The sequence below is a fragment of the Oncorhynchus tshawytscha genome, linkage group LG21 (assembly GCF_018296145.1).
Source record: "Oncorhynchus tshawytscha isolate Ot180627B linkage group LG21, Otsh_v2.0, whole genome shotgun sequence".
NCBI lineage: Eukaryota > Metazoa > Chordata > Actinopteri > Salmoniformes > Salmonidae > Oncorhynchus > Oncorhynchus tshawytscha.
In genome coordinates, this window is record NC_056449.1 from 7,400,794 (window position 1) to 7,414,709 (window position 13,916).

General features: G+C 43.0%; 1 protein-coding gene across 16 annotated transcripts in view; it reads right to left on the reverse strand.

Moving 5' to 3' along the window:
• Positions 1 to 1,600: 1,600 nt before the first annotated feature.
• Positions 1,601 to 13,916, reverse strand: part of LOC112220813 (protocadherin alpha-C2-like) — a 211,359-nt gene continuing 199,043 nt past the window's right edge. For all 16 annotated transcript variants that reach the window (XM_042302982.1, XM_042302974.1, XM_042302987.1 and 13 more), the window contains one exon: positions 1,601 to 4,938. In XM_042302982.1, coding sequence (XP_042158916.1) covers positions 4,637 to 4,938 — 302 coding nt within the window. In that variant the 3' untranslated portion in view covers positions 1,601 to 4,636. The remainder of the gene's footprint in view (positions 4,939 to 13,916) is intronic.

Sequence of the window (13,916 nt, forward strand, 5' to 3'; positions counted from 1 at the left end):
TGACTTGAATCTAAGGTACACCAAAGAACTGAAATATACCTTTGAGGTGTTCCAAAAAGTATTCTTGGAACTTGGTGATCTCAGGAACTTCTCACGGGTCCAAGCTCTAAAGATGAAGTTACTTGTTTTCAGAGATATCTAAAGATATCTATGAGAACTCTCAAAGGGCCACTAAACAACTGTGGTCTAAACCCTACTCAGTAAGCTGAAAGGCTAGTTGCTAGGTGGTATAGGTGCTACAGTTTACATGATGCTCTTTGTCAGGTGAAGTCATAAGAGACATTGTAAATTCCTGTTTAAAAAACAGCTTTGTTTTCAAATTTACTCCATATGCACTTGTGGATTTCTGAGATGATTTGTAGTCAGGTGCAAGATATCTGGATGTAACTTTAGGAGGCACGGTGGAGTTATACCCAGAATGCTTATACCTGTCAAAATAATATTGAATGAGGTTGTATTTGAGCTAAAGTTCATATTGTGCTTTGTGTAAAGTCTATTAAGATAAATCCTTCATTTATGTTTCTGTTAAAACATCGCTATGTTGTTAAGGGGCACACAGAACACCAGAGAATTCTTGCCAAACTCTACAAGATGTGAGGTCAAAGTGCTAATCCCAACCTATCACCTAAACTTTATGCAGTTGTGAAGATCTGAACATATTCGTAGTCAGGTGCAAGCTTTCTGAATGTAACTTTACCTAAGGAGGCAAGGTGGATTTATACGCAGAATGATTAAAGATGAAAGTAATGAGCTCTCCACAAATGCTTAAGGAGTAGGGTATAAGAGGCAATTGATGTTTGAAGAAAACCTTTAATCAAAATAAAGGTGTTGAAGTTTGAAGTTGACCACTGTTGTTTCTTTTTGCATATTCCCTTGTATAGAAATACCATCTTTAGTCCATTTTCCCAAGTCTATTGAGGTAACTATTTGCATCAGCTTTTTAAGTATATTTGCGAGTATATATTTGAGTAGTAAGATTAAATACATTTTACGAACCTGAGTACCATAAGTAACTGAGCAAAATCATTTGTAGATAAAACATAGAATATCAATTACGATACGGAGTAAATTCAGCAAATTAACCTTACAATGTTAGTTCTGTAACTGATTACATTAAGTATATCAAACTTATAACATTAGTTCTGGGACTTGAAGGACTTAAGCAGGTCAAACTAAAAAAACAAATGTTCTGAATGTGATAAAATTAAGTTGAATGAAAGGAATTATTGAGATCCTGTTAGTTGTTTGCACTTAATATATTTGAGTTTGTGATGCACTAAAAGCAAAGTATATTATACTTAAATGATCCTCCTTTTTGGATTTACTTAAAAGGCTGATGCAAATAGTTACCAAAAAATGTTTAAGTAAAAGGGGCACAATATTTTTTACAGTGTACTGATTGCAACTGTGCTGTTCATGCAAAGAGGGAGAAGGTGTGTGTGTGTGTGTGTGTGTGTGTGTGTGTGTGTGTGTGTGTGTGTGTGTGTGTGTGTGTGTGTGTGTGTGTGTGTGTGTGTGTGTGTGTGTGTGTGTGTGTGTGTGTGTGTGTGAGAGAGAGAATGCCTGTTTCCAAGCAAGCTCCAAGGCGACAACGTCAGTCTCATTTTATGAAAGAAATTTTTTATTTAGTGATTTATAAACAAAACACATTACCACTGTATCCATTTAGGTCAAACAAAATAAAAAACAGAAAGAAATTAAATGTCACTACTTCACCGTCACAGTAGATGAGCAGGTGTACAAAAAAGGTTTCACAACAGATCTGTACTGATCAGTAGGCCAGGACAGCGCCACCATTGGTCACCATCATACGCTGATAAAAGAATGACAGCGTGAACGCTCACTAAACACAAGCATACACTACATATACAATTTTTACATAGGAATTGTCTTCTTTTTTTTGTGTTTCTTTTTTTTCTGTTGAAAGGGAAGAGATAGCTCATCACAGGATCATACATATTTCAGTTACAATATTACAGTGTTAGTTAGATCATCATGTCAAAGCCGGACACAAAACGTTTTTTTTTTTTTTTGTTGTTGTTGTTGTTGCTTGTTCTCAAAAACGAAAATCTTATTTCCATAAAACAAAATGAACAGAGTTGAGATCAAGGGCATCACACAACAGCATTTACAAATATCGAAAAGGTTTAGTTAACGTCATACAACACCACTGTCTTGTGGAGTGCGAGGGGTAGAAGATGCATGACAGAGACGGTACATACACATATCTCCTGTGGGAGTCATAAAGTAAAATTATAATACGAAACAATAAAATCATAGCCATCTATTTCTATATATATATATATATATTGTATCTCTATATTGTTTGAGTTTCCTTTGAGACGAACATGCAGCAGCCGCTTTAGTGGAGTGACGTCATATTGAGCCGCAAAACCTGGAGGGAGGGGGGGAGGGGGCGTTGCAACAACATACAGGCAGGGGAACGGGGAACCAATCGAAGCAGGGCTGATTACAAAACCTCCTGAGAGGGGATTGATGGGATAGAGCTGTGGGGTGGGAATCCTTAGATGCCCTTATTTATTCATTAATAATGTAATAATTAGCAGTATACACTGCATTTATTAATGCACAGGCCACATATATAAAAAGCAAGTCTAACTCTATATTTATCGTGTACATAAAAGCCAATGGATGACCTACTGTTTTGATTCACCAATCATAATCAATCAATTTCGAGATATACGTGTACCCAGGAACATGGAGGATAAGCCTAGCTCTCAGAACCATGTCCCAGACATCCACCCCATCCCTGTCCCCATCCCACCTCGTCCCCTCTCGCCAGTGACCACAAACAGGAATGAACAGTGTAGTATTCACAAGTTAAAAGCACTCAACCTTTTTGCACTTGGAGACAGCTGGCGTTATAGAACTCAGAATAATGGACCCCCGGTCCCGACTGGGTTCTTCAGGCCTCTTCCACATTACTCCATGCTGTTCCCAGCACACCACAATGTTCAGCCTTCCCAGTTCACCCTGAAAGAACATGGGGCTAGAGGGGGAGTCCACGGCCAGAGAAAAGAGAAAGGCCGAGGGCAAGGGGGGTGGGACAAGCAGAAGCGCTGCAGATCAGTTAAAGCTAACTAAACAGAGTAGGAAATCGAGGGTCTTCTCCAAGAACAAATAGAAAGTGAAAAAGTTTCACAAATTCATCATCATCATCATGTGAAGAAGCAGTCTGTGGTTGGTGTAAGGGTGGGGATGAGAATCTGTGTGGGCAGGGGCAGGGAGTGGAAAGGGCGGGGTGGGGATGTGGAGGATGGGGGGGATCAGGTTGGATATCAGGTAAGTGATGGTTGCTACCAAACATTCAGAGCAGAAAGCCTCAGGCTTTTGCTGAGTGGCAGGGGGAGAGTAGAAGAGATCATCTTTAGCTAGAGACGCTCCTGCTATTCTACAAGGTTCCAACGGAGCTCAGATCAACAAGCTGGATCACAGGCCAACTCAACTGGACTCTTCTCTCTTTCGTTCTCAGGAGACTCTGAAGAGTGTTCCTCCTTTCTCTCCATCCCTCGTTCTATCTGTTTGCATTGGGCGAGAGAAGGATCTCGTCGTCCCAAAAGAGAGTAGTGAGCGAACCCATCAGGAGTAACTGCAGGGGATGCTGCTGTGCCGACCCTGAGAGAGTAGATCTACTGTACACATGTGTACTGCTTAGGGAAAAGCTTGCGTTGCGTATTAAACACAATGTTGTTTTCTTGGCTGCTCCTGTGTTTTTAATTTTTAATTTGTATTTTTTATTTTTTTACCTCTCTCCAGTTCTCAGGTGTTCTCAGTGTCCGGGTTGTTACAGCGAGTGTGTGTCAGCGTGTTTTGTCCTTGACAGCCATGTTTTCCTTGCCGTCACAAGGAACACTGACAGCTAGAGAGCGCGATAGGAAGCCGCGGCAGCAGTGCCGTGTTAGCCTTTAGCCTTTAGCCTTTAGCCTCAGCAACTCTCTCCCGTGCTATTTACAAGTGTGAGTGTCCAGCTCTTAAATCAGCAACATTTAACTCGTCTTCAGTTGACTTTCTTCTCGTTATTTCCTTCTTTTTTTTTTGCTCTCTTTCCGAGGCACAGAGCTGTTTTCTTCTGGTTGTTGGATTTTCTTTTCCTCTCAAAGAGAGAGAATTATACAACATGGTGGGAAGGGGTAAGACAGAGGTGCCAACGTATCCGTGGGTGGGAGGGTGAAAAGCAGAGGGTGAGGAGAGACAGTGGCTCTCGTCCCCTCGCTGAGAAGAGTAGGGAGGGAATCGTTTGGCTCAAGGTGTATAGGCACCTGGGGGCATGGTGGAACATTTATTAATCTGTTGTTTTTTTCTCATCAAGGCATGATTAATCAATTACCCCAGTAAGAGATGTTTGAGGCGACAGTAATCTACAATAATCTTGGTAAAGCCCGATTTTTACCAGAGAGATTTGGGCTTATTATCTTTGTTGCAGGGGTGGGTATAGAGCAGACTGCAGCAGACTTTGTCTGCCCTGTTACTGAGCCAGAGATTATGAAGTAGAATTGGGAATCTCTTTTCACTTGTGGTCTAAAATAATTGTATTTTTGTTTCCCGGTGGACTTTGGTTGGTACCTCTGTTTCAACAGCTCCCCTTCCTTCTCTTCCTCCTCCTCCTCCTCCTCCTCTACTCATCATCATCCTTCCCCTTATCCTTCTTATCCTTCTTCTCCTTCTTCTTCTTCTTCTTCTTCTTGGCCTCCTCCTTCTTTCCGAAGCTGATGAAGTCGCTCTTGTCGTCCTCTCCTCCCTGCTGGCGGATAGAGATGATGGCGGGCGATCCAGGGATGATGAAGGCTTCGGGGGGGACCTCGCCGGGCTTCAGGTGCTGGGGGGGTCCTCCGGGACCACCGGCGCCGTAACGGAAGTGCCAGCTGTTACTGTCCACTCCGGCTCCCATGGGTGGGGACACCTCTCCACCCTCAGCATCTAGAGACAGAGACAGAGAACAACGAAGGGTTATTAATGTTGTACTGGAATCATCTCTCTCACAACCATTGTCATCAATATTGTCTATATAGAGGGGTTGTAAGATGGTTGTAAACAACAATGTCATTGGTACAACTGTCAATGTTGTCATTGGTGTCACAGTCTTGGACACTTTCTTGAAAAGACTTGGAAACCTCTGCCGTGTCAGACTCTTCCCACATAGCATCCATTGGTGATGCCCCCATAGCACACAGTCAACACCATGCTGAAGCGTGACCCACAGGAGTTCTCTGATCATCCTGACTCCCATTGTGATGTCACTAATCGGTCACTAATCCACAGAAACAGCCATAACACCAGTCAAAAGGAAGGGGTGGCGACTCAGAATGCAAGCTTTCAAACGGTCCACTGATAAGCAGCACAGAATCAAAGTGTCCATTCGGTCGCCCCTCGCCACGGCTAGGGCCCCCGGTCGGCGCTGTGGGACAAGACATGAAGCGCTCCATCACACAGGGAGAGGCGGGGAAAGGTCAGGGAATAAAGACATGGCATTTAAATGGAAAGTCAACAAGCCATGTACACGCTGAGCGTTAGAGTTCTGGGAGATGACTGCGCTTTCAACTTCCATCACAGATCGTCACTGAAGCGCTAAGAAGAAAAAAGGTAAATGGAGATCGTGTCTGTTCAATAGAAGTGTTTGCCTTATGTGTGTGTGTGCGTGTGCATGTGTCTGAGTAAGTAGCCCAAACAACGGCGACCTAAACCATCTCAAACGCTCAGCATTTTAAGTGGTCTCCAGTTAGTTAAAGAGTCTGTACTCAGTACTTTGAGAAAGGCAGGTGTGAAACAACCTCAGCTTTCCCTCAGTCTCTCGACACACATCAGGACTCACTGCAGCAGAGCAGAGTAGAGCGACACCTGGCTCAGCTCTCAGCTCTCCCCTCCCAACCCGACCCCATCAATCTGCCCAAGGAGAGAGAACGCATAAACAACACCCTTAAAGGGGTAGGGGCGCTCACATAAATAACTCCTCATTAAAGGGGATGGGGAAGGTGATGGCAGAGGTGCCCGGTCAGTCAAACAGCCTGCTTACCGTGACTCTGCGTTCAAAAGGCGTGTGTGGGTTGATGTAACAGAGCTCACACCCCACCCTGACAACCCAGGGATCCCGAGGGGACTGTTCTAACTACTCAGTCCCATTACACACACAAACCGATGCACATACACACTCCACCAGCAAAAAACACCCCACACCCGTTTGCCTCATTTCTCACAGCTATGACCTAGTTGCGATACTTCCTTCACATATTACACTTTTTATTTGTCTCTCTTGTTTTTGACTTCCCTCCAAAAGGGGAGTTTAACAAAACAGAGTTCATCCAAGCAGAAGGAACAGTGTCTGGAAGAGGGAGGACTGGCCTCATATAACACCCAGGGTATGGAAGGCCATCTTCCCAGTCCCTGTCCTCACCAACCTTGCCTCTATTGGAGAGTTAGGAGGACAAGCTCTGGTAGTACTTTCAGCTCAAATTCCCATTAACATAGTCTATCTGTCAAGAAAAAGCTAAAGGCATCCTGAATACACGAACATATACAGGGGGGGAAAAAACGAAAGGAAAAAACAACAACGTTTTTGAGTATGAAGCACCCCATGGGAAAGAGACCCATCATTTGGTACAGGGCAAGAGTTCAGTAAGTCGGTTGTGATCAGCCAGTACATGTCTCATTCAGCAGGTAGTGATAGAAGTGGCCAGGGGGAGGCATTGTTACACGGCTTCAAGGAACAAGAATAGCGGCACAAATGTAGTCTGCCTCAATAACAACCAAGCAGAGCTCAGAACGACAAGACGGAGCTAGATCACTGATCTATTCTAGCGCCACACTACTCCTCTCTTCTCCCGCTTCCTCTCTCAATTCAAAAGGAACCAAAATAGTTTTTTTGTTTGTTGCCAAAAACATTTCTAAGTACTATAAAAAGAAGTAGAGGGAATAAACAAAAACATTTCCTCTGGCAATTAGTGACCATTAAAAAAATGATAAAAACGATGAATTATGCAGATTTTTATGAAGCGCCTTATCCCCTTCTTCCCTTCCTTCCTCCGCCTCCGTTCCCTAACTGACTCCTCTCTCTTTTCCTCCCTCTCTATTTTTCTCCCCCCCACCCTTTTTCCTTACCCGACTTTGCTCTCTCCTCTCCATCTCTCTCCCTCCCCTCTCTTTGCAGCCCTATTTCCCTCCCAGCCTCTCTCCTCCTACTCCCCCTCTGTACTGGCCCAGGCTCTCTGCTGGAGCTGCTCAGAGTGATGGATTCTGGGAGTAAATCCAGGCTGGGCGTCAGGAGAGTGTGATGTCCCCTGCACTGCACACACTCCTAATCTCTCTTATGGAGTCAAACACTGCAGCAAGCCTTTCTGGATGATGGGACGCCGTCCTATTCCCCCTCTCATAGATACAGATGCTACGTCCCAATCTTTTACCCGTCTGCCCTAAAGTGTGCACTTATTCACTTCCCTTTGTGGACTTAAAAGGAAGTGAGTGGTGTAAGAATATGGCCACATCTGTCTCTAGCCAATGCTAGAAGGTAGAGAATTGGGACGCAGTGGAAAGATTATAGGGAATATCCTCATTACCAGCAGCCATTTTGCCTACTCTGTAAGAGGGCACAGATTGGCCGATTGAAACAGACACAGAGTTCCAGCAGTCACATAGTCTTCCTTTTTACTTCCTATTCAAGCCAGGAGTGCTATCTGACCTCCGCTGATTGTGACATCAGCGCAGTGAGATAGAGTCGGACACACGTACATTGACTTTTTAAAAACATTTTAGCCATTTATCAGACGCTCTTATCCACAGCACTTGCAGTTAGTGCATCCATCTTAAGATAGCTAGCTGAGACAACCACCTATCACAGGCCTAGTAAGTACACTTTCCCTCAATAAAGTAGCTATCAGCAAAGGGGGGAGTCAAATGGAAGTGTTGGTTCAGGATTTTTTTATTTTCAGATGAGGATAAGAGGGAGAGAGGAGTAGGAGACAGACACAATCTTTCTCTCTCTCTCTCTCTCTCTCTGACATGGAGACAGTGGGAGAGTCTGTATCAATCTTGGGGGGTTACTGCCCTTATCTGACTCCCAGCCAACATTGTGATCCGATTCTGCTCTTTAAAAGGGATAAATGATAAAAGAGAGAAGGAATGAGAGGGGAAAGGGAAAGACAGCAATCATAGAAAGTGGTAGGGTATTTACTCTAAAATGCATTTGCTCAGCTATGCTGTCCCTGGGTAATTTCCTGTCTAAAACAATGCAAGCAGATAAAGAGATACCCGTGCCCCTGATGCAAACATAAAGTCATAAACAAATAGGACCCCAGAGAGTGATGAGTCACTGCAGGGCCGGCTCCAGCCCTTTGTGGGCCCTAAGCTAGAGTTGGTTTTAAAGTTAATTTCCTGAAATTCTACACATTTTGCCATGGAGCGTAGAGAAAAGGTTGCAGGTTTATAACTCATTTTATGCAAGTTGTTTTTTAGTTGCCATGGGGCGGAGAGAAAAATTAGCAATTTTACAGCACGTTCCACACATTTTGCAATGACTTATGCCATGTTAAAATGATATCTGAGTGACAATAGCTAAAAAAAAAACAATGGGGACCCCCTGGAGGTCATGACCCCTGGGAAAGTGCCCTTCATGTCCGGTCGGTAATTCGGCCATGATTACTCAACGTTTTGGTAGTTGGCAAGACTAATTTACCAATCTAAAAATGTTTAGTGAGTGACAGTTGAGTGACTGTCATTGAATGACAAAAGAAGAACTGCTGATGCACAACCAAATTTGAAAACTACACCTTGTGTATGCCATTAACAGTAAATGAAGACCGTGACTGAGTTCAACAAAGTGGGATTACAATTAATGTACTTGTCATTCTTTTTGTGAACAATCGACACAACATACTCTGTAAATGTCAAAGTGAAAAAATAATATTTATATATATATATATATATATATATAGATTAATAAAAAATAATACAAGTAATAACTCAAATGTAGTCGTTACATAAATATTCAGCTGCATTGAGAGCGATTACAGCTGTACGTCTTTCAGGGAGGTCTCTAAAAGTTTGGTTTGCACAACTGGATTGCACAATATTTTCCCATTATTCTTTTCAAAAATCTTCGAGCTCTGTCATGATTTTGGGGATCGTGGCTAGATTTCCGTAAGAACTGTAACTTGGAACATTCACAGGAACATTCACTGTCTTTTTGGTAAGCAAATCCAGTATAGATTTGGCCTTGTGTTTGTTGGTTGTGGTCATCTCCCAGTGTCTGGTGTAAATCAGACTGAAGCAGGTTGTCCTCTAGGATTTTGCCTGTACTTAGCTCCTTCCCGTTTGTTTTGTATCCTAAAAAAACTCCACAGTATTTGCCGATGACATGATGCATCCACAACTATACTTGAAAATAAGTAGACAGTTACCTAGTAATGTGTTGTGTTGGATTTGCCCCAAACATAACGCTTTGCATTTAAGACAAAAAGTGTTTTCCTTTGCCATGTTTTTGTTGCAGTATTACTTTAGTGCCTTGCTGCATACAATATGCATGTTTATGTTTCGGAATATTTGTATTCGGTATATTTGTATTCTTCTTTTCATGCTGTCATTTAGAACATGATTGTGATCTACCACAATGTTGTTGATCTATCCTCAGTTTTCTCCCATCACAGCCATTGAACTCATTGTAGCTGTTTTAAAATCGCAAATGGCATCATGGTAACATCTCTGAGCAGTTTCGTTCCTGTCCTGCAGTCCAGTTTAATGTGTCTGGGTGGTTTAATACAATAATTATTAACTTGACCATGATTAAAGAGATATTCATGGTCTGATTTGTTATTGTTACCCATCTACCAAACACGGCCCTGCTTTATGAGACGTTGGAAAAGCTCTCTGTAGTCGTCTTTGTAATTGAATGTGCGCTTGAAATGCAATACTTGAATGAGGGGTCTTACAGATGTTGTATGGATGGGGGACAGAGGAAGGGTTAGTCATTCAAAAATCACGTCAACCACTAATATTTCACACAGAGTGAGTCCGTGTAACTTATTATGTGATTTGTTAAGTCAAATTTGATCACAGAACTAATTTAGGCTTGCCTAAACATATGGGGCTGAGTACTTATGCAACGACTCTATTTTAGTTATTTAATTTGTATTCATCTGTTTCCTTCCACTTTGACATGACAGAGTATTTTGTATAGATTGTAAAAAATTAAATACAAATAAAACCACTTTTTAACACACAAAAATGTGAATAAATCCAAGAGGGCTGAATAGTTTTGCAAGGCACTGTATACTGTATATTCTTATGCCCGCAGCCGGCCCTGAGTCACTGTGATGGAAATCAGACAGATGCAGCAGGACCTGATAGGGCCGGGCAGAGGAGAGAAGCAGCATCACACCGGGTCAAAGACATTACAGCTGGGTAGAAGAGCCTTTTGATTGTCTCTGACATATCATGACCGAGTCAAAAGCCCCATGACTGGGTCCAGAGCCGGGCGGCCCTATACACTCACTACGCAAGTTGTGTAGGGCCCCGCAAATGACACAAGGGCCCCCGCCTTCCCCTTGTGTCAAAGCAGGTGTCAATGTTTACAACTTCGATGAGAGGATGAAGCGGAACTATCCTTCTGGTCATGAAAAAGAGAGGAAAAACACCATGAGAGTGAATTGAGGGAACAGCAATCAGTTAAACTTGTGTTCTCTCCCCTCCGAGTTGATGTCAGCAAATAACAGTAACGTTATAAGTTGATGTGCAAGCTTGCAGTGCATCTGTCTCTAGTCTGACTGCCTTGCTAACCTAGCTGGGCAGTGCATCTGTTGGTCTGTCTGTGTCTTGCTTGCTTGCCAGCCACTTCCAGGGCTGTGTTCTGTGACTTTGTGCAAAATACTTTTGTTTCTGACAAAAGTGAGAGTGAAATACAACTATTCATTACGTTTGATAAACGCCAACGGGCAACGGGGTTTATAAACTGCAGCTCGGGAAAGATAACATCATTGCGCATGCACGAAATTAAACTTGCACTTTCCAGCAGCAACCTCTGTGGGGACCAGTCCAGACAACATATGGGCGTGATGACACACCTCAGAGACACACCATTTTAAAACAAGACAATGATTATCTAGTCTCTCAGTCAAGGTTTAGTTACAACTCTGGACTAATGCAAGATGGAAAGCAATGGATTGACTGTCACGTTCTGACCTTTGTTAATTTATTATGTCTTTGTTTTAGTATGGTCAGGGCGTGAGTTGGGTGGGTTGTCTATGTTCTTTTTTCTATTGATTTGGGATTGCTGTGTTCGGCCTGGTATGGTTCTCAATCAGAGGCAGCTGTCAATCGTTGTCCCTGATTGAGAATCATACTTAGGGAGCCTGGTTTCACTTTTGAGTTGTGGGTGTTTGTTTTCCATGTCAGTGTTTGGTCCACACAGCACTGTTTCGGTTGAGTTATTTCACGTTGTCGTTTATTGTTTTTGTTTCAGTGTTCACGTTTCTTATTAAAAACCAAGATGAACACTTACAGCTCTGCGCATTGGTCCTCCGATCCTTCCTACTACTCTGACGAAGAGGAGGAAGACAACCGTTACATTGACATTGACTATTGATTTATATATTACATTTAAAATGTTGATTAGCTGGGCATACTGGGCAATATGGATGTACATCTCTCAGTAAATAATAACCATCAAGTATTCAGCCAAGCCATAGTATAAATCATTTTTAAATGTGAAAATGTATAATTTGGAAATCTGGGGGAGCCAGTTTGAATGGGCCTGATGCAGCTGATAAAATTAATAATAGTATTGTTATCTATAATTTACAAGTGTTATGCTTAAGTTTGTCAGTAGAGGAGATGCTGGATCATCAGCCAGTACTAACACAGACCCAATACAGCCGGGATTCAGCAAATACTAACACAGACCCAGTACTGGCAGCTTCAGCAAGTACTAACACAGACCCAGTACAGCTGGCTTCAAAAAATATTAACACAGATCCAATACAGCCGTCTTCAGCAAGTACTAACACAGACCCAGGTAAAGTACAGGCAGCCTCAGCCAGTATTAGCACAACTAGAGGTGCAAAGCCAGTATCAGATACAAGTAGATCAGACCCTAATAGAACAGTTGCTGCTCCACCAAATGACCCAGCAGATTGGCCCCCAGTCTTAACAGACTGTATGAGGACTGAGTTGGTGCACAGAGGTCCATTCAAACCAGGACTGGATTGTTCTGAGCTGGCTTTCACACTCAATCAAAAACAAGGCTGCGTATTGTTTTTGCTGTGAGCTCTTTTCTACAAAAGACTACAAAACAATAAAGGAAGGCGTGAATGAGTGGTCAAATATCAACGCCATTCTGAAATCCTACGAGGGTAGTCCTGAACACACCAACAATATGATTAAGTGGAGAGAACTTGATCTGCGCCAAAGTCGGGGACAGACTCTTGACCAGATAAAAAAATGACCATTTATGGAGGCCGAAAGAAAGAGATGGCGGGATGTCCTTACACGTTTCATAAGTATCACCCAGTCCCTGGCTGAAAGAAACCTAGCATGCTTTCCGTTCATCAGACAAACTCTTCCAACCAGATAATAGAAACTTCCTAAAAGAGGTCGTATCACTGGAAGAATTTGACCCCCTTCTCAGAAAAACTAAAGATGGAGAGACACATGCTCATTACCTTGGGAAGCACACACAGAATGAGCTGATACAGATTGTGAGCGACAAGACTCTGGAAGCAATAGTGACTCAAGTAAGAGACTCAAAGTACTTTTCCATTATCTTGGACTGTACATCTGACATTAGTCACCAGGTGCCAATGTCCATTATTCTGAAAAGCATGGTTTTAAAGGGAAAGCCAGAGCTCAAGGAGCACTTCCTCGGCTTTGTGAATGTTGAGGTTACAACAGATTTGAATCTGTCCACCACTGTTATCTTAGATAAGCTGAACGAGCTGAAGATTTCATATGAAGATTGCAGAGGGTAAGCTTATGATAATGGGGCCAACATGAAGGGCAAGCACCAAGGAGTACAAGCCAGACTGCTCCAAAAAAATCCCAGAGCCTGCTCGTCCCATGCGGAGCACACACTCTAAACCTTGTCATTGCAGATGCTGCCAAATCTTTAAAAGCTGCAGTCGAGTTGTTTGGGCGTGTGCAAAAGCTCTTCACCTTCTTTTCAGCTGGCACACAAAGATGGAGTGTTTTGAAGAAACACATGAACATAACTGTGAAGTCATGGAGTGACAAGATGGAAGAGTAGGCTCCAAAGTGTTCATGCAATCAGGTATCAGGCTTCTGAGGTTCGGGAGGCATTACTGGAAGCCAGACATGATCAGACATGATGATCAACGATCCTGTGGCCAAAGTGGAGGCACGAGCACTTGCAGAGGAAGTTGGGTCCCACTGCTTCTTGGTTTGCTGTGTCGATTGGTGTGAGATACTGACAATGACAAACAAGGTTAACATGCTCCTCCAATCCGCCTCAATGCAGTTGGATATCGCAGTGAATTTAACCTCGAATGCAAAGGCCTCCCTCACTACATACGGGGAAACTGGATTCTCTGAGGCCCAGACAAACAGCCAAAAAAGCATTTGTGAAGAAATGAATGTGGAGGCTGTTCTGAAAGAGAGGAGACTGAGAATCAGCAAGAAGCATTTCAGCTATAAGACTCCCGATGTACCAGTGACTGATGCACTGAAAAACCTTGAAGTCGACTACTTCAACATTGTGGTCGACTCTGCTGTGACGCCCATGGACGAGAGATTTGAAACACTCAACCGGTCGAAAACCAAATATGGAGTGCTGCTGAACTTCATCACTGCCTCTCAGATGTCTAGTAAATCTTTAAAGGCTCACTGTATGGAAGTTGAAAACACTCAAACCTTCAGAGACGACTGTGACACCAGTGGAATGGATCTGGCACACGAGATTC